Genomic DNA, 20,376 nt, shown 5'->3' with positions numbered 1-20,376 from the left:
GATGTCACAGCTGCAAACCCGCTTCAGTAATGAAAAGCCTCTCACAGAGCCTTGTTGCCTCTGCAGTCTGCCGGCAGGGAAAAAGTAATGAGAACCTAATGGGATCGGGAGGCTGACTAAATATGAGAAGCAAATCTTTTGGAAAAGCCATGTTTCTTCATGTATTTATTTCTTAAACTTGAATTGTGTTGCCAGTATTGAATAATGTTCTTTGAGTCTCTGTGGTGGTTTACTTTGGTTTAAGCATTTGTGATGCCTCCATGGCTAGATAACACTGTTAGCACAGGGCGTAATGGGAAATCGCAGCCTTCCTCCTTCGAGCTTAAAATACAAATTGCAGTGCCTTTGAGGTAATCCTTCAAATAAATTTGCAGCGGTGTGAAATCAAACTTGAAGTCTCAATTAGACTGCCACTTGCCATAGAATATTCTGGGCTTTTGGCATAAGCAGCTGAAACGATGCTTGGGATTTTACAACTTGTGACTCTGACCAGCCTTGTGGTGACAGTGGCCCGCCCTTTCTGAGGCGGCCTGGTGGCTGCTCTCTTGTGTGATGCTCAGGCCCGGCTGCAGGCCTCCACGCTTCTTGCCCCCCCTCCCCTCTGCCTTTCTTTCCTCTCACATCACCATTCTGTGGGTGGAATTAAGTTGCCTTTGCACTGGAAACTTGCACTGTTTTAAACATGCTGGGATGTCAAGCTACCCCTTCAGAAAGTACGGCTTACCTGTGTCCTCAGTGAAACCCTCTGCACACATCTCAGCTCCCAAAGGCATCTGGAGTGGTGGCGAAACATCTGTATTGACACTAGTGAAGCCCACCATTTTGTTAGTCTATTTCCTTTCCTGTCCTATATCTACTTTTTCCACAATTTAAAGATGATAATTTTCTATAAACCTATTAAGATTACCTACGTTTTTTTTTTTTTTGGTTGTTGGAAATCTCTGTTCAACCCTGCATTGTCTGGAGCCTTCCAGTCCTTGAATGGAACCTGGATCCTCCCATTAGAGGCTGTTGATCTTGAGAGCTGGCTGTCAAACTAGACTGCAAATAACTTCCTTATACTTCTGCATAGCAACAGCCATACAAAAATTACCGTTTGCTCTGATTAACAGAAAGTTCTGTGTAAATTGGAGCCCTAACTTAGATTGATAGAATATTCCGTGGCCACTGCAGCATGAAATTGTACACAATTGAAAACCAGATGATGCAAAAAGTTGTTGAGATTTTACAAGTGACCATGCTGAAAATCTGTTTCAGCTTGTCTATATGTATGGCACATTAATTGAGTTTGTCTCAGATGATTTTGTTTAATGTACTGGAATCCACAGCGTATTCTGCACTGTCTTATTCATTCTCTGACTAGCGTGGTGGCATAGTGCTTTGTCGTGCCATACATCCTCTGTGTTTGAGGCAGTGAGACATGGCTGAGATGTGAGGAGGAGTAAAAATGGCAATTTGTCATGAAAATCTCAGCTACTGTTGAGCTGTACAAACAGCAGCAGAACCTTTAGCTTCGGTGTGCACTGTGAAGAAGTACCAGCTTGCTGAAATCGCAATAATTGTATGCCGAGGAGTTGCTGCATAGTTTTTTGTTTTAATAAAATACAATGGAAGATGAAGGATTACTTAAAGTTATGAGCTATTTAGAAATAGAAATACACTTTTAAATATACTTTTAAAGCTGTTGTTCTAATGCTTAAATGTGTGATGTTAAAATGCCATTCAGAGACTCAGGTATTACAGACAATATGTAGTGTGATTTTTTTTCCTACTTTTTTCTGTTGTATACTGATTATGCCTAGGTTATCTGTTTTTATTTTAATTCTTTCAGTTTCAAGGGAAAATATGTAACTTCAGCAATAAAACTGAATGTTTATCAGTTGTCATTACATGCTTTCTAACATTGGAGATAAGTGGAACCATGGCTCTGTGCAGCCTTTGGGAAGGATGCAGTACAGGTCTCCAAATCTGCAGGATTCTTGAATAATCTGTAGCACAGTTTCACAATCTGTGTCTTGATTCTCTCATCTGTAAAATGAGATAATACCTCCCTACATGGATGTTACAGAAATAACATCCATGTAATAAGCTGCCTTTATTTTTCTTAAGCAGTGTGATGCCTCTTAATGAGGCATAGTGTAACATCACAACCTTCTGGAATAATGGTCTTTACTTACCTGATGAGATGAGACTGAAATGAACCTTTTGCTTGCTCTAGTGCTTCAGTCAGCAGACTTGAAACAAAACCAAGAGTTGAAATGTCCCTGCCTATAGGCCTCATAGCTATGTACTTTGTGCTGTGCTAACCTATGGCTACCATCAAACAGCTATGTCAGGCTTTCTAGAGAAAAAGAACTCGGTTTCTTAGGGTGATCTGCATGGCTTGGCATTTGGAAAAAAAAAAAATTCAAACCCAAAAGCATACCTATTATGAAATGCAGAAGATCCATCCTAATGACTTCAACATCATTCAGCCTCATTCTTCCCCAAGGGAGTAACAACCCAGTCCTCAGACCAGTCCTAGAACACTTTTAATCAGCCATCTGCTGAACTGCTCTAATGAGTTTGCACGTGTTTGCCTTTTCCAGTGCTCTACCAGAAAAGGCATTTTATTGGTAGTTTGTTGGTACTCTATTGATCTTATTGATCTGGTTTTGCACATTCACCGAAAACACAGAACCCTTTAATTTAGGGCCATCGAGCTTACTTAGTTTGCAAACAAGGAAACTGATCTCTTAGCATAGATGGCATAGTATGGCTGTGTCTGTTACAATTTTAAGAAATGAGATTTATTGTGTTTTCTCTTGGTTTTCTGAAGCTGTATAGTAGGCATCTCATCTGATAACAGAGAAGGAAGTGTTAACTGTACTCTGAAAGAAATAAGAAATAGAGATGTTACTGAGAACTCATTTAGTTTAATCTTCTTTACATGTTATGCTTTAGAAAATCTTCATGAGACCCAGGGTGAAGGAGGAAGAATGCCTGTTGCTTTTGATGAGACAAGGGTGATTACCAGAGCCCACTGAAGCACTTTAGGTTTCAGATAGTCTTAAGAATGCTTTTTAGCAGTAGGCAGGTAGTGGGGTGCTTTGCGGTATTTTGTATTACTTTGAGAATATGCAGGATGTTATAGGCAGAATATACAGCAGGTTGGGAATTGTTCTTACGCAATGTGTAAACTTGATTAAGTTTTGCTCCTCTGAGCAGTTTATAGTCCTTGGTGTTAACCAGGGAAATAAGATCCAGTTTGGATAAAAATGAAACTCTACTGTTGAGAAGTAAACAATGCATGCGTTTTTAGCAACAGAGATTCCTTTTCTTACTCTGTAGATCAGTGTTTGTGTACCCATAGCAACTCTCCTGTTACCATCTGAGGAGAAGCAGAGGGACGTTCATGAAGGTGTGTCTGTTGCGTGAGACTAGTATGTCGTACCTGGGCTCTGTACAGCAGAAACTGTGCAGGTAGTGGATCTGAGATTTAGTCTCAGATATTTGACTGACATATTTTAAAGCACCTGGATTGAACTGAGAAGTTGCATGATATTTTGGTGAACTTTCTTATGTTTTCAGATGTTCTGCATCTTTTCCTTTCTTCTTATCTTCTGGTTCCCCATCCTCACGTACTGAGCAGTCAAGAATCAGCTTCCCCCCCGCTTTTTTTTGTAATTGTTCCTAATTCATGGTAAAGATGAAGCAGACCTTGATGCTGCAATGATATATGCTGTTGTTGATGCTTTTTTAAACCTTTTTATAGGTAAATATGAAAGCGATCTTTTTTCTCAAGACTGTTAACAGGATTATAACTTGTGGCAGTATGTATGTTTACAAGGACACCAAAGCAGTGCCTAGAGGGGGCTCTAGGCTCAAGTTCAAATGTCATCAACATCTTCATAGCTAAGCAATCTTGCTGCAGGGGGAAGAAGTAAGCCTGAGTACTAGGATTATGGTTAGACAGTATAATGCCACCAAAACTCAGCCCTGATTGAAAACTGAACAGAACTACACAAGTGTGTTGAGCTAGCTCAGTGAATCAGTCCAAGCCCTTCTCTTCTTGAGTAACAGTGCAGTAGTCATGCAAGTGATTTGTTTAGTTTGTTTCTGTCTTTTTAATTTGAAAACCAAAATACTGTGAATACAAAAAACATATCTAATTTATTTTTGACCATATTTCTACGGAATTACATGGCTTGAACGCCTGTTTACTTTTCATTGCTTGAAAGCTTTCATCGGTATGTTTTAGCTGTTTAATTTGAGTGCTCCCGGGTGTTACTTTGTCTGAATTTGGAGTTCAGCTTTGAATGCACAACATTTTATTCCCATTGTTTTTATTTTGCTATATATATATTTACTTCAGATGCATCAAAGATTTCTGTCAAAATATGTATTGTAATATATTTTTTATGGCTTACTGTTCTTGCAGTTTTCTGCTAGTTCCTGCCTGTACATGCTCTTAAAATAACCTGGATAGGCTCAAATAAAATTCCTTTTGTTCTTCTGTGTGTGTGTTTGAGCACGTGTGCCATTTTGAGTTAAGGTGGGAATTGAGATGGCAGAGAGTATAAAGAAAGAGGAGGTTTTGGCTTTTGGAGAGTTTTGCTCTGTATGCACTCATGTTATCTTTTTGTTTACTTTCTGCTGCCTTACCACTGTGCCAGCAGAACAACTGCAATATTTCTCCACTTTTCTTCTTGACATGGGAAAGCATAGGAATATGGAGCATGGCAAGGATATTGCCTTTGTAATGTCCAAATAAACATATATTGTTTCTACAGAAATGTTTCTAAGTCCTGCAGACTTCCTCTAGGACTTCTTACCTAGAGCTGTTACCAGCATATACTGGTGGCTTTATTTTGTACTTCTCACCTGGGGTTCAAAGCAGACAATACAAAGAGGAATAAGAGGAATTCCCTGAAACGTGGTGTTTTAAAGGGAATGGTCCTCTAATTCGTAAGATTAATTAGTGGCACAGTTAATAAATAAATAATATCTCACAGCATTTTAGGACTTTGTTTTTGTTTTGATAAAAATGACTCAGCAGTTAACCAAGTATTGCAGAAGTAGAAGGCTGCCAAATAGGTTATCTATGCCTTGTAGCAGGGGGATTTTTAATAAGCTGATGAAGTCTAGGTTTCTGCAGCACAAAGTTATAATATGGGCAAATGCACTGTTATTCTGGCAAGACCTCAATGGTACCAGTTAAATGTTGCAAACTAAGAAAAAGTGGAGGTAGGGTCTCAGGTAGAATAGACAAAGGCATACACGTATGTATACTGAAGGGATGAGAGGGGGGAAATAGACAAATACTGCTGGGAGAGAGGGAAAACTGCTCTTAGAAGGAAACATTTGTCTAAGCTTATTTCTTCTTCAAAAAACAAAACAAACAAAAACACTCTTCCAAAAAAACACTTGTTTGCTTTTATTTTAGAAAATCTAATGAGGCCCCTTAAGAACTATGGAATCGCATGGTGAGCATGTTTCCATTCAAATCAAGTTTCTTTACGGATGTACTTGGTATCGTGCTGGAAAGTTAAGCTTGTGCTGTATTGTTTCAGCATGTCCATGGGCTTCTTGATAGAGGAGACCGCCCCAGTTGTGTGGAGAGGACTCATGGTCATGTCAGCTGTTGAGAAATTGTTGAGACAGGTAAGGATTTACATTTAACTGATACGTGAGTATCCATAACATCATTTCAAATTAGCGGTGCGTATTTTTGTTTCTTGGTCTTTTATGTGGACTTGTATTGCTGTCAGACTTCTGAAACATGTTTTGTGCACTAAGGTTTTATTTTCTCAGTGTCAGCAACTTAATAGAAAGGTTTTCACCGGAGAACCAAATGGCACAAATCTTCTTGCGGACACTTGACAAGAGTCATGGACCTAACTGCCATTTGCAGCCTTGCTTACTTAACGGAAGTTCCATAGCAGGCAAACTGCAAGCAATATGCATTTGAAACAATAATCCCCGGAGGTTATCTCAAATGAACTAATAAGATTGGTGGTACAGAACTCATGTGGTGTTGTCACTGGTCTTTTGATTTGCAATTTTCTGGCCTTTTGGAACTGGTGTTTGTAAGGAAAATTAGAAAAAATCTTCTGGGGTATTTTTTTTTTTAATTGTACTTCCTGTGCATTTCAAGTATTTATTACAACGTATTATCATGCATGACTTCCACTTACGTTCAGTCACCTTATGACCATTCTGAGAATAAGAGAATTTAATTTTCTCTCTAGGTAAGAGGAAAAGTTGATATTTACTGTATTTACCTCTTCTCTTCACATTGTCATTGTTCCATGCATTTGATGAGGGGATCACCCCATTTTAATGCATTTTTGTGTATTTTTAAATAATATTTTGCAAATGTCTAACAATTTGAGTGTATAGGTGTCTGTGCTTACCTACAGCTGCATTCCCGTATGTGCTTATTTATTCACCAGCACTAAGAATTCTTGGATGGCATTTGACAGGTACATGAAAATCATTAGATACTATCTCTGTGTAATGCGGATAAATCGTTGGTTAATAAAACTCCTGGCAGATGGAAGCAGGGTGGCTTCTTTATTTCTTGACAGATCGTTTTTTCCTTCTTAGTGTGAGTAGATTTGTGAAGTGCTAATGAGACAAACAGCTGAAAAAATGCATTAAGTGCATTAAGGTTCTCTGTTTAAACTTGGAAGTGACCCACATTGTTCATGGCTGACATCTATTCCAGAGATCTGATGTATACAGCTTGGGGATCGCTAGGTTTTGTTTTTTTGTGTGTTCCGTAAATACTTCCAAACCTTATGCTCCCTTAATGACTGAGAAGGAGGTGTGTTTGTTTTTTTGTTTCTTTTCTTTTCCCCCAGCCTGTTTCCAGTTTTACTGAATTCTTCTCTGTTTCTAACAGACTTAAGAATAGCGGCAAATGTTGCCCTAGTTAGAAAGGACACGTGTGCCAAAATTTAAGGGAGAACCTCTTTGTCTAGACTTGACATTTAGAAATAAGAGGTATCCATGCCAATAGCTGTGGAAGGCTGTTCTGTCCTCTTCGTGTGTCTCATTGCGTTGGCCAGGCTGACAAAGACTAGAGCCTAAAACCTCAAAGACAGAGCTGAAGTTAGCACCTGCTGCATTCACATACTCAGCCCTGGGAGACTGAAGCCTTTTGGCAGGCACTGCAGTGCTACTGCTTCAGTCGGTGGTATCCCCAGATGGGAAGCGTGTGCCAGCTTCCTTATGGAGGGTGTTGATGGTGCTGTGTAATGAGCTCACTGCTCCCTAGCAGCCAGTGAAGCAGTTACGTGCTGCCCAACTGCAACGGGAACAAGGCAGAGTCCATTAATGCTCAGGGCATCAGTGATTTCGCTGACAATGGAACCTACCTTCTGAAAGAGGAAGGCCTAATAGCTACGTTTCTTCTCTCCTGAAGCATTTTTGCCTCTGTTTATAATCAGGGTTTGCTTAAATCTGCGCTGGAAAGAATTGTTTGTGTCTTCTCCCAAGAGGAAAAACTCATAGCTGACAGGAAGAACCAGTGGGTTCTTTCAAATGCACAGGTGGTCTTCAGAAAACGACTGACAAATTATCCAGACTTACACATGCTGCTTTGGTTTTAAAAATTGTAATATCTCCCTTCTGACACAGCTAACCCATGCTTGAGATCGACTAGTAACTAGTGTTAGAGCCTAGGACAACTGAACGAGAGAGGACTACAGCATGTGATAAATATCATTCTCTTTGTGTTGAAAATGGTTTTGTGATCTCTTAGGTCTTTTGAAGCTGTTTCCTCTTTTCTCTTTATCTGTTCTGGTTGGTTGGCTGTTACCAATTGCTTGACAGGATAAAATTGCTTGCAAGAATAAAATGCTTCTGCTTGTATTTAACTTTCTTAAGCAATGTTCTTAAGAAATAGCTGCTTTACCTCTATAGCTACATGTAAACTATCTAAGTTAGCTCCCTAATCTAGATTTATAGTCTATAACTTTGAATGCACAAAAGCTCCTTACATTAGAAAAGCTGATAAAATATTAAGTTCTTAAAATAATTAAGTCACCCAGGTAGAAAACACCTGATGGAACTGATTGTGTCAGAAGTTCCCAGGCTTTCACACGAAAAATACTGGTAGTATTTCATAATGGTGTTTACTGTTAGGTCATGGTGGCTTTTTTGTGTGTGTTGTTTTAAGAGGTTTTGTATTTGCTCTGTAAATAAATTTTTTTCTTTCCATACGAAAGAACCAGTTTTTCAGAGTTGATCATGCTTCAGATACTCCAGTACAGCACTGAGACTTGTTAACTCTTAATCGGTCTGTGCCTTTAGTTAGTATTTAAATGCTTCTTTTACTCTAGCAGTTTATCAAATCTCTGGAATTCTTTGTCTGGAAAATGCGTTTTGTTAAATATATACACTCTGTTGTTCCTTGTGCACCTCGTGCGGGTAGGATGTCCTACTCAAGTATTGAAAGAGCTTTGCAAACGTCACTTTTCGTAATACACGTGTAGTTTTCTTCCTCTCATCCTTGGTGGATGAATGGCTTTTCAGTGCTGCCCCCCCCCACCCCCCGCAAAAAAAAAAAAAAATCCACCAGTTTTGGATCCAAGCTCCCCTTTTGACATGTGTCTACTCAGAAAAACTGTTAAGTTCTTGTGAACTGCAAGCAGTAATGGAATATTTGATATTCATAGAACATACGAACATGCTTGTAACTCTTTCAGTTAAACATCTCTAGTTTACATGCCTTGAAATTGTGGCCAGTTGTCATGGGCCATATGATCTGAGGTTTAGTTGTGGCTGAGAAATTACTTTTGTTAACATAATTAGATGTACTGTAGGCCTGTTTATGTTGCAGGATGATAATTCCTCTTATCCAGACTTTTTAAGTCTACTCATTTCCCAGTAACACTTGTTTTCATATAAAAACTCATCCACCTTTGTTAACACTTCCTTTGAATTTTGCTAGCCTGTAGGTGAGGTAGAATGGAGTATTTTTTGGTTTACTTGAAATTTTGAAAGGGTAGTTCTGAAATCTTTTCTGTGAAGATACCATTAAAGCCTGTGCAGAGAAGTTTTGATAGTTCTCCATTGTCATGTGTGCCACTGGGCTTTTCCTATTTGCTTTCCACTTAACATACACTTTGGAAGCTGCCTCCTCTTATATATAGTCCCATTCAGTGCTCGCTCCTTTACTCTATGTGTTTCCTGATCTAGTGCTATGGTTCAGATGAAGAGTTCCTTAAAATGCATTGTCTTGGTGTATTTGCTGTGGAAATGAGTCCTGGTTAACTTTAGGCTAAATATAGTAAAGATTCTGATCTTTTTTTAATTTTTTTTTTAATGAAAGTTACCTAAAGTCTGTGCCTGAATAGTGATGTTGCCGAGAAGCTCTGAAGTAAATGTCAAGTAGACAGCTGAGAGCCTTGGAAGAGCACCGATGAGAAGAAGGGGTGGGAGGGTGGGGGAAGGCAAGCAAAACTTGTAGTCTGGTTTAAACTGCTACTGCAACAAGGATTTTATGTGGTCATTACCACTGTATTATAGATCCTGTACTGTAAGTTTTCTAGCACTATTTCCACTTCTGCCTGTTGTGGTTTAATCCAGCAGGCAGCCAAGTACCACACTGTCGCTTGTTCGCTCTCCCCAGGTGAGATGGAGAGAGCTGGAAAGGTAAAGGTGCGAGAACTCATGTGCTGAGATAATGACAGCTCACTAGGTAAGGCAAAAGCCGTGCGTGCAAGCAAGGCAAAACAAGGAATGCATTCATTGCCTCCTGTTGGCATGCAGGTGTTCAGCCACTTCCAGGAAAGCGGGGCTCATCACACAACGATTGCTTGGGAAGATTAATGTCATCACTCTGAATGTCTGCCTTTCCTCCTCCTTTCCCCCAGCTGTTATTGCTGATCATGATGCCCCATGGTATGGGACATCCCTTTGGTCGCTCTCGTCAGCTGTCTTGGCTGCATCCCCTCTGAGCCTCTGGTGTGCCCCCAGCCTCCTCGCTGGCAGGGCAGCACAAGGAGCAGAAAAGTCCTTGGCTCTGTGTAAGCACTGCTCTGCAGCAGCTCAAACACTGGTGTGTTATCACCACTATTTTCATCAAAAATTCCAAACCCAGCATCATACAAGTCTCTACAAATAAAGTTAACTCTAACCCAACTAAAACCATAACACAGTCTGAGAACATCTTGACAGTTCAGCAGCAAAGGAGCAAATAGAGGAGTGTAGACAAGACCCTGTACTAATCTAGGCTCGGTAAGGTTGGTTGCTCTACATCCCAGAATATATTGTGGCAATTATTTGGCCAAAAGGCTGGCAGAAGGGAAGAGGCATTGCAGTTGACCACCAATTTAATTGTTACTGTAGTCATAGCAGTAATACAAGTGAAGGGGATTTTTTGTTTAGAGTATATAACTTTTAATGTAAAAGGTAGCACATGTTGGTTGTTTACATCTTAACAGGTGTGGAATAACAGAGTTCATCAGGTTGAAATACAAGCACAGGGTGGACTATGGGTATAAAGTGCATATTTCAGCGTGTAGTGTTACTCTGTATTTATCAATAAAATTGTGTCGCTATGAGAAGCAAGCGTTGCCTACACAATAGAGATTATAGATGTGAGTAATTCTGTTAAGTGCAACCAGTTCAGTTAGTCCACTTGGAACTAGCCCAAAGAAGCTGCTCTCTTTTCAAGGCAGGGATCTCTGGTTTATTAACATCCTTAACAGGATTTCTTACCCTGACATGACATTTTAACCTATGTTTTTGCAGACTAGCCAGATCTCACCTGGCAAGACTCCTGTATTTCTTCCTTATCCTGCTCCTCTAGAGCAGCAAGAACATCTTGTGCGTTGGCAGCCTCCTTGGTATAGTATAGGTAAAAACTAACCCTCAGAACTGCTGAACGTGTTGTGAGCTGTAAAGGTTCCTTAGTTGTACCTGAGAAGGATGAACAAATTTTTCCTAGAAAGACAACGAAGTTCTCTGGAGTGGCTCAATTCTACATTTATCTAATCTCCATTTCTTCCTTGCTCCTTTTAGCAACAGTTTAGTGCCTTTGTTTTATAAAAGGTACATATTGAAAGAAAATTAAATGAACTTTCACTGAAAGGGATATAATTGGAACGGAAATAATACAGAGAAGCTAGCAGAAAGCAAATGATACAAACCTTCGAATGCAGAGCACTTGCACATGAACAAAAGGAAATGGGGTCTTGCACTTTGAAGCATGGACAGACTTTATCCCCTACAAATATGTGTTGAAAGAACATAAATTCAGCAAAGGAAATTACCAAAATGATTTCTTTAACCTAAAGCAGATTAGAGCTGTAGTTTTAAGATTCAGTCTTGTCCTTTAAAATAAACTTTAACTCAGTTTATGTGGTGGTTATAGTTGTATGTTCTGGCTGGAGGTGGAGGTTTTGTGTGCCACTTTCCTTTTGAAGTTCTTCTCTACTAAGAGCAGAGCTAATTTGAAATCAGCACTTAACAGAAGTAATGGTTGTAGTATTTTTATAGCATTGCGTGTGGGTGTATATACATACATGCATCTGGAACTTTTTTTGTAGCATAATGTTCTAATGCTTAATGTATTTTGCAGGTATAGGCACAATTGCTTAACACCTGATTGTACATGCTACCTTACTTGCATCTTCTGCAAAGAGCCATCGAAGTGGTAAGGGGTCTGAAGCATGTAATAAGAGATACTGTGAATACTGGATTTACTTGATTTTGAAAAGGTTAATGGGACATCTGAACTGTTGTCTTCAGCTACCTAACTGATACATACAGAGAAGATGGAGGTAGATGCTTCCTGTATGTGCACAGTGAAGTTTTCCCAGAGAGATTACAGATTCTCTCTTTTGGAAGATAATCAGAACTCAGTTGGACGAGGTTCTGAGCAACCTGCTCCCAGTTGGTCCTGCTCTGTGCAGAAGGATGAACCAGAAAACATCTTGAGGTCCATTCCAACCTAAATTGTTCTGTGAATCTGTGATTAATTCTAAAATAGGCATCCTGCTGCTTATTTGACTAGCAGTGTATATAATTTATCTGCAGCTCAGAGAGAAGAAGAAGGTTATACCTTTCAAAGAGAAGACTGAATGCTCTTGCCAGTGATCAAAACCTAAAATGAAATGCAGGTGTCTCTCTTGTGTGAGTGTCCTAATCACAAAGCTAGACAGACATGCTTGCAAGACGTCTTGCGTCTTGCTCAAATGAATATATAATTAAGTCTTTCAGTCAAATGAGCAAGTTTCAATATAATGAATGAGAGCATATTTTCCACAGTAGCACTTAAAGCCATTTGGCCACTTGACAGGTGCTACATCAGATCCCCATAGGCAGAGACAAAATATTCCAACCCAAATAATATTTGTCTTGAATGAGCATTCTAAATATGAACTAGGAAAAAAACGTTTCATCACTTATATGGTAAATATCACCGGGGGCTTGCTGTAGGTTGAAATTATTAGTAGTGTGGTGGGGAAAAAATGTCTTTTCGGGATAAAATTAGTGAGAGTGTATGGGTGGATGAGAGGGAACAGTGAGAGGGATCCAGCAGAGAATGGCACGTCTTAGGTCAGGAGAAAGGCAACAATAACAAATTGATGGCTCTGATTTTTTGCAGCTATATTTCAAATGAATTGAAAGGATCCCCAGAATAGTAGTAGTGAGTCAATGATGAAAATTATTCTTATTGTAAATGTAAAGAGCAACTGGAGGGGGGAAAAAAAAAACACTGCAGTAAAGCAAGAAGCAAAAAGATATTTTTGGATTGTGGTTTTTAACACTCTTTGGTTTTGGAAGGGCACTCCATCAAGAGATTTCCCTTGAAGACATTTAACTTGCATTATGGCGGTTGATTGTAGAGACGGGAAAAGGGTGAGGTGCTGCGGTGGGGAATTGTAGCAGAGGTGATCAGGAGGTTGAATAGTGATCAGTATTAATCATATTTTTGCCTTCTAATATACATTTAACAGTCTGTATGCTTGTCTTTATCGACAGAATAGATGTACATGAACTGTGTATGCTAAAGGCAGACAATTTTTTTCTCTGTATTTTGTTTCTGTGACGTTTTGCAGTTGAAAATTTTTGCTAATTTCAACACTGAATTGTTTTGAGATATTCATTTATCTGGTCTGCAAGTAATTGAGAAACTGAAGCATATAGTCTATAGCAGGATATTTACAGTTTATGTTTCAGAGAGGTAAACAAAGCTGTGTTTATATTATGAGCTACTAAGATGTGTTTATATTCTGCACTGCATAATTTTAAAATATGGTAGTCTCACCAGGTGTCTCTACATGTAAAAAAAAAAAAAAAATGTTGCCAGCATTTCAACAATTTTTTAAAAACTGTGTTCTGTTATAATTTTCTATTTTGAGTTATCTTAGCCTGAGGTGAGCACGGAGACTGTTAGGCCAGGCCAGAGGCTGTTATTTTGTCATTTTGAGGGGGCGGAAGTTGAGATAGCACTGTTCTTCAGAGCATGAAGAGCAGTTGCATCTTGAGGCAGTTGGGATGCTTTTCTGTTTTTATTTTTGTGATCCAAAGTACAGTAAAAAAAAGATCCAGACACTTCATCATTATATAGAGGATCACTGATGCAATATATTTGTTTTATTTAGAACGGTCAAGATCTGCCATTGAGATACTTCGAAAAAGGGAGCAAAACTCAGTAGTGGTGGTGGCCAAACTTTGCAGTAAGGTCTGCTTCGATACGCTCCTAGGGCTGCACGTAATTGGCCTGTGTCTGCAACTGGCAGGCAACAGACAGGAACTGAATGTGTGTGAGATTTTTCCTTAAACCTTTCATGAGCTTTCATTTAAAAGCAGGGAAGGTCAAGAGGTGTGTGCCTTATCACCAAATGTAAGGAACCTCTTTTGAGGGTAGGATAAGATGCCCTCTCATACCTTATAAAGGAGTTTGAGGAGGCAGGGAAGCCTATGCCAATTTTTGTTGCATTCATTTTGCTGTGACTAAAGGACAAATAACCTAACATCTTCTCATCCAAAGCCCACTGAAACCAGTGGGTTTGAAACTGATTTCTATGAGCTTTAGTTTGTGGCGTTGATGTTTAGAAAAGCCCGTTACAGGAATTCTTTGTGCAATCATCGCTAATTTGCTAAAATATTAATAATGGTCTTGAAGGGCCCTGTCTATTCAGAGAGAACCGCCTAAACCAGTCCCAGTCGGTATGCATGTATTGCAAGGGCAGTGGTTATACTTCCTGGAGATGAGAAGCTAAACACAGATTGAGGGGTGTCCTGCAGTCCAAGCCGTGGAAGACAGCAGAAAGCCTCTCCTGCCACCCCCTGCCCTCCGAGTTCCTCACAGCCGGAGCATTCCTGCTGCCACCCTGTGCCATATCCCTTTGCCTCCAGTGCTCCTGTGTGTTTTGGGAAAGGTGTGATTGAACGAATATAGGCTTGATTCTTTTGTTCCAGGTGAAGCTACGAAACCTGTTTTGTTGCTTTTCTTCCCTTAATGAAGGAAGTAGGATCTATACAGATCCCTGTTGCTTTATTGGCTTGCCTTAGCAGTTGATATGAAAAGGGATTATAGTCTGTGAAAGGAATTGACAATCATAAAAAGAAGTGTTAGAAAAGCCAGAAGAAAACAAAAACATTAGCCAGCAACATAGTGCTGAACTGGAAGCATTTGCAGTAAATGTACTTTAACTGTCTTTGAGGATTAAAAAAAAAAAAAAGCCTAAGAACTGAGTGAGAATGTATTTACAGCAAACATTTCTTGGCCTGGTTCCTCAGCTGTCATGGTTATGACTGTGCAGCTACTGCTGCTGTGGGAGCAGGCTGTGAGAGTGTTTTCTTTGCTCTGCTTCCAGTAGTCTCATCTCCAGCGCAGATTACACAGGTATGCATGTGTCTGCCCTCCTTTGCATAAAATAAAACAAATGCAAAACACGCAACTGTGTTTCTGGGTTTGACTAGACAGGAAGAAATGGCAGAGAGCTCATGGTTTTTCAAAATGGCTGCCTTAGGGCTAGGGCTGATGTGTGTGTGTATATATACATGTACGTAATTCCTTCAGCTTTAAAAGAAACTGTTGTAAGGTTTAAGAGTTGGCATCATCTGTCTGCAGTGAAGTTCGGAACGTTGTGCCTAAAATGGCATCCAGCTTTGTTCTGTGAGAAAAGAGGTGGCGATTTAAGGATGTTCTCGAGTGTTTGCTAAACAGGAGTACTGGTGGTAGAAGAACTGGGAAAAAGAAAAGAAAACAAATAATGCTTTCTCAAAGTTTCCATAGTTAATGTGAGACTTTTCAAAATACTGAGTGTTGTAGGTAATTATTGCCACTCTATCACTTTCTTTTCAGTGATAGGGGAGTCTGTTCTTTCTTTCTGGCCGTAGTTCAAATGAAAAGGGGGACATGGGTATTGCTGTGCTGAATGTTGTGGTACCCAAAAGGTAGATGCCCTGTCTGCCAGAATGGAGTTGGAAAGCCAAAGCCTAGAAGAAAGCTGGGTCCACTCCATTCCTGGGATTTTGGAAATACATCGTTTGTCCCTCCCAGTGTTGCTGAGAGGTTACTTCAGACTTTTTGACACTGCCTCAGTAAAATAGGTACAGTATCTTTAAAGTGCTGAAGTTTAGAGCTTGATGTAGAGTAAGTGAAATTTAATGGTGCAAGTCAAATTTGTAGGGTCACGGGCTGGAAATGAACAATCCTGAAATTGCCGAGCAAGAATGCTATTAGGAAAAGCCTATGGGATGTGTCTCACTTTGTGTCTGTCCTGGATTTCAGCACGTAATTGTAGCCTGGATTAGACAGCTCTGTCAAGCTGAGATTTAGAGCCAAAACTGAGTATCTTCTGTTAGGTGCCAAGACCTTTCTCTTGGTTTAACTTGACAGGCTTATTCTGTGTTCAGAATAATAGCCTGGGAAGGAAACCATTCAGCCAGGACAAGAGAGCTGTGAGTTAAGTTTCTTTCTCAGTTTTACATTTAAACCTGTATTTCTCATTTCCCAAGAGGGTGCCATGAAGCTCCATAGAGCAGTCAAAACCTTCTGCTATACCAGTTGCTCTACAAACAGGGATGCACAATTCCTGGGACCAAAACTAGCAGCATGGCCAGTGCTATGCAGGAAATTCAGTTAGTCTGATGTTTCAGCCTTCCAGGTGAATTCTTCAGCTACCAAGTTTATATAAAGGGTTATGTTTGCTTCTGTGACTCCTGCATTCCTTGTACACTAGCTGAAATGACACCTGCCTGAGAAAATGAAACTTATATCTTCCACTTCATGTATGGGTTCTCTCACGTAGCTAATTACGATATCAAAAGCCACAATTACTGCAGCAGAACCACAGGCTTCTGGCATGTGTGTTCATTTTAAAATGTCTGTGAGTGCTCAGCTTTGTGTTGGATTCAGTGTTATCACTGACAGGTGCATTTTGAGCACGCCTGCTAGATTGGTCCTGTAAGACATGCTTCTCGCTCACAAAGGTATGTATAATTAATGGACCCCAAATGGACTTCTTCTGGTTGACATTTAAAATTGTAGAATCATAGAATTATTTAGGTTGGAAAAGACCTCTAAGATCATCTAGTCCAACCTTTAACCTAGCACTGCCAAGTCCACCGTTAAACCATGTTACCAAGCTCTACATCTACATGTTTTTTGAAGACCTCCAGGAATGGTGACCCAACTACTTCCCTGGGCAGCCTGGTCCAATACTTCACAACCCTTTTGGTGAAGAAATTTTTCCTAGTATCCAACCAGAATCTTCCCTGGTGCAACTTAAGGCCTTTTCCTCTTGTCTTATCACTCGGTGCACAGCGGGGATTTTGATATTTGCAGCAAAAGAATTTTCGCTATCTGTGCATTTTGTGGTGAAAATGTGTAGTTTAGTCTCAAGCATCCAAGTTACTGTGGGCTACAGGTACCTAGCTTTCACCTAATTCATAGCTTATGAGTTGCTATGAATCAGATGAGTTGCTTTTGAGGTGGTTTTGGGTGCTGCTGCCTTAATGCTTGGGTCCAATATGTTGTCCTTGCACCACTAAAACTGTGCTGCGAAAGTAAGTTGAAATAATTATGGATGAAGGGCAGACAGTGTTTGTGCCTCAGCTGGCTCTCCTCAATGCTCCTGGCAAATATTAGCTATGATAGCAAAGGTAAAGGAATTCTAAAGTACAGAGACTACTGTCATAATTATCAAAAATGACACAATCAAAATTCCACACTCCTTTTACAACCTTTCTTTCCTAGGGCTGCAGTTCAAATTTCAGCTAAAATACTTGGAGGATAGATATTGATATTTTCTACTAGCAAGCGATGCTTTGCCTGAGGACAGCAATAAATTTTTAGTGGTGATTGCCAAATTATATTTTGATTGTTAGCAAGCTGCTTTGTCAGTTTGGACTTTGTTGTGCCAAGTCAAGTGAAGAGCCTCCTGACACCTGGCAGTAAATAACACACCACACACGCACACAAATTGAGGAGATGCATGCGGGTGTGAAAGAGGAAGGAGTCAGTCTGTCCGCTGCTGTGCTTCCTTCAGCTGGAGCTGCATTCGCTTCTTGAGCAGTCTAAATCTTTAGGAGAGGTTTTAGGGTTGCTTTTGAATGTGTATGTGGAGCTCGCCAAAGCTGCTTCTTAGGCATGTTTTTTTCATTTTTAGGCATTTTTCATATTTCTGTTCAAAACTAAAGTGGACTGTCCTCCCCATCATGGCAACATTATTACATTGTTCAGCATTACTCACTCAATTTCACTTAGCAAACGAAATATCAATGTAACTATATACACAGGTCTTAAAAATACTATACTGATATCGAATTAATATTTTAAATTACACATTTTTTTTTAAATGAACTGACTTGCATTGTGACCATTGAAAACTGAGAGACTGATCCCTTCACTCACAACATCCTCCCATATCTCTTCTGCTCCCAGAAAAATAGCTGTGGATACCCAAGAATGGCAGCAGTTTTTGTACTATTGCCAGTACTATTTCTACTATTTGCTGACTATTTCTCACATGCTAAATGACGCAAATATGAAATAATTGTGCTAAAGGCACCAGAGATTAATGCCTTTTTTTTTCCTGACCAAAAAACCCCAGTGCTCCTCTGTACTGTTTATGAAGCTGCAGTAGATGGTTCTGCTTTTACACTGTTTTAGTCTATCAACAGTGTCTTTTAAAAGAAAAATATGTTGTTATTAGCAGAATGATGCCTTTCACGTACACTTCTTTCACTGTAGTTAGTGGGTGCCCATTTAAAGTATGTTTTTTGCTAGGTATAAACAGTTTTCTTTGTGTATCAATGATGAAGTAAGAATTGTAGCCAAATGCCAGGATAAAAATGAAAATATGAAACCTGTCCTGTTCGTGGCGGTAATCACTGAATGTCCCTAAAATTCGTGGTTTCAGCACCTTCAGCAAAGTAGTTTAATTAGCTTTAGAATACAAGTAACACTTTTAATTTATTGTTGCAGATTTAGAACTGAGGGTACTGGTGAATGCAAAAGCTTGGTTCTGCAAGCACAGCAATTATTTTGGCAATCTTTATGCAATGCTTTCATATATTTGTTGTCTAATCCATAGTAAATGCTTTTGCTACTCTAACAGTAAGACATTCAGCACATCTTTAATTGTGGGAATGTTGTGTGTGCAGTTGCAAAAGTGTGTAATTCTTAAATTGATTTTTGTTTTTACATCCTGTCTGTATTTTCAATGCGCTTTCTGTGTTTCGCTGTCTGTAAGAACAATCCATATATAGTTGTTCGTGTTCCTTTGTAGCCAACCTAAAGCCAGTTCTTTTAACAGAAAACTTGTATCAGCTTCAGAGTCTACAGATCAGTCCCTGGTCAAGAGTTCCAGTGAATCAGCGATCTGTTCTGCTTCCTCTTGCATGTGCTCTCACTCGCACTCTTCTTTCACTGTCTCTCATCCTCTGTAGTCTTGCTGTGGAAGTGAAGGATATTATATATTATGCGGCCTTGTTGTGACATCTTGTTTCTCGTTGGATATATTGACTATTCTGCTCCAGGTAATTCAAGCGGACTCTCCAATGCTGGTTTCGTTAGCAGGGGTTGACTATTTTGAATTCAGTGACCGTGGAGGATATGCATCAGAATTTTAAGTACATCAAGTTTGGACAATGGGGTTTTATCAGTGTTGGTGGAAAACAGGTTATGGTAAAATACATGTATATAACATTTTATTATTGGAAAATTGTTTCACTTTAAGGCTACTTACTCTGAGATTGAATGACATGTCACCAGACAGGAAAACGAGTCCTGTATTGAGACTTACTGTCTCTGGCCTCAGTTCAGTGGTCTACATCTAATTGATTCTATTCCAGTTCTTATGTTGCACTGTTTATGGTAGTATTGGAGGGTTTTCTTCAGCAGCATTTTAAATGATTTGAACAATATTTGTCATGTTATTTTCTTCTGTTATCCTTTTCCTAAAGGTCTAAGACTTGCCTCTGAAGAAGGCTTCTGTACTGTTGTGGTTTTAATTAAATTAAATGCATTAATGTACTTAAGAAACAGAATTTTCTGACTTGTTAAATTTAATGTTTAAGTACTAATTTAAAGTCAGTGTCTCAATGATGGGCACAAAATGGTGCCTGTATTAGTCTGTTAGTACCCCAGTAAGGAATTTATGAATTTTCTTATTGTACCAGGATATGAATTGAAGTTTAAGGAAGTTAAATGACTTGTAGAGAGAATTAGGAACATTACTTTCTGTTGTACAGCTTAAGCACTTGGCCTTAGACTATACATCAGCTTTTAATATCATTAGAGTAATATTGGCGAGATTATATATAGAGGATGGGTTTAATAAGTTTCTCCCTTTCGGTAGTTGTTACCAGCGCTAGTAGTATTTCCATCTGTTGTTATTGTAGGGAATATCTGAACCAGACAGCATTATAAATTGTATGAGCTTAACTGGAATCCTGATAACAGTGCCTTAAAAATGTTTTGTTGACTTTGGGACTGATAGCTAAATGATGCTGTGTCCCTGTGTACTAGTAAGGAGAGCTCAAAGAGACTTTGTAGCTTAGGTGATAGCCTTAAAGCATTTGCATCAACCTGGTTGTTAATTGAATTAGATGGCGTGATGCTAGCCCAGTTTATTCTGGTTTGTTTAGGTTTATGTGAATTTATTTTTTTGTTCAACCTCATTGCTAAAAGGCATATGAATTGAAACATGTCTTGTTCCATGTTTCTTTTCCAGACATTGCTGTTGAGAAGCTGAACTACAGACAATTGTGTGTCATAGAACAGGAAGAAAAGATGGTATATTTCTGAAGAAAATTTTCTGCAAATCATGTAGTACAGACTGTGGGTCAAGGACAGAGAGCAGCAGATGAATTATCAATCTCAAGACTGTGTGCATAATACAGTTTGTTTCTCAAACTGTCTCC

The 20,376-nt window shown here is 39.4% G+C and overlaps 1 protein-coding gene across 11 annotated transcripts in view; it reads left to right on the top strand.

Annotated features, from left to right (window-relative positions):
* NUBPL (NUBP iron-sulfur cluster assembly factor, mitochondrial) overlaps window positions 1-20,376 on the top strand; it is a 103,173-nt gene that overhangs the window by 39,272 nt on the left and 43,525 nt on the right. For all 11 annotated transcript variants that reach the window (XM_050710840.1, XM_050710841.1, XM_035552105.2 and 8 more), the window contains 2 exons: window positions 5,426-5,465; window positions 5,553-5,643. In XM_050710840.1, the coding sequence (XP_050566797.1) occupies window positions 5,426-5,465; window positions 5,553-5,643 (131 nt within the window). The remainder of the gene's footprint in view (window positions 1-5,425; window positions 5,466-5,552; window positions 5,644-20,376) is intronic.

Source organism: Cygnus atratus, chromosome 5, assembly GCF_013377495.2.
Source record: "Cygnus atratus isolate AKBS03 ecotype Queensland, Australia chromosome 5, CAtr_DNAZoo_HiC_assembly, whole genome shotgun sequence".
Taxonomy (NCBI): Eukaryota; Metazoa; Chordata; class Aves; order Anseriformes; family Anatidae; genus Cygnus; species Cygnus atratus.
The sequence above is the reverse complement of the archived record's forward strand: the minus strand, read 5'-3'. Positions and strand labels throughout refer to the sequence as shown.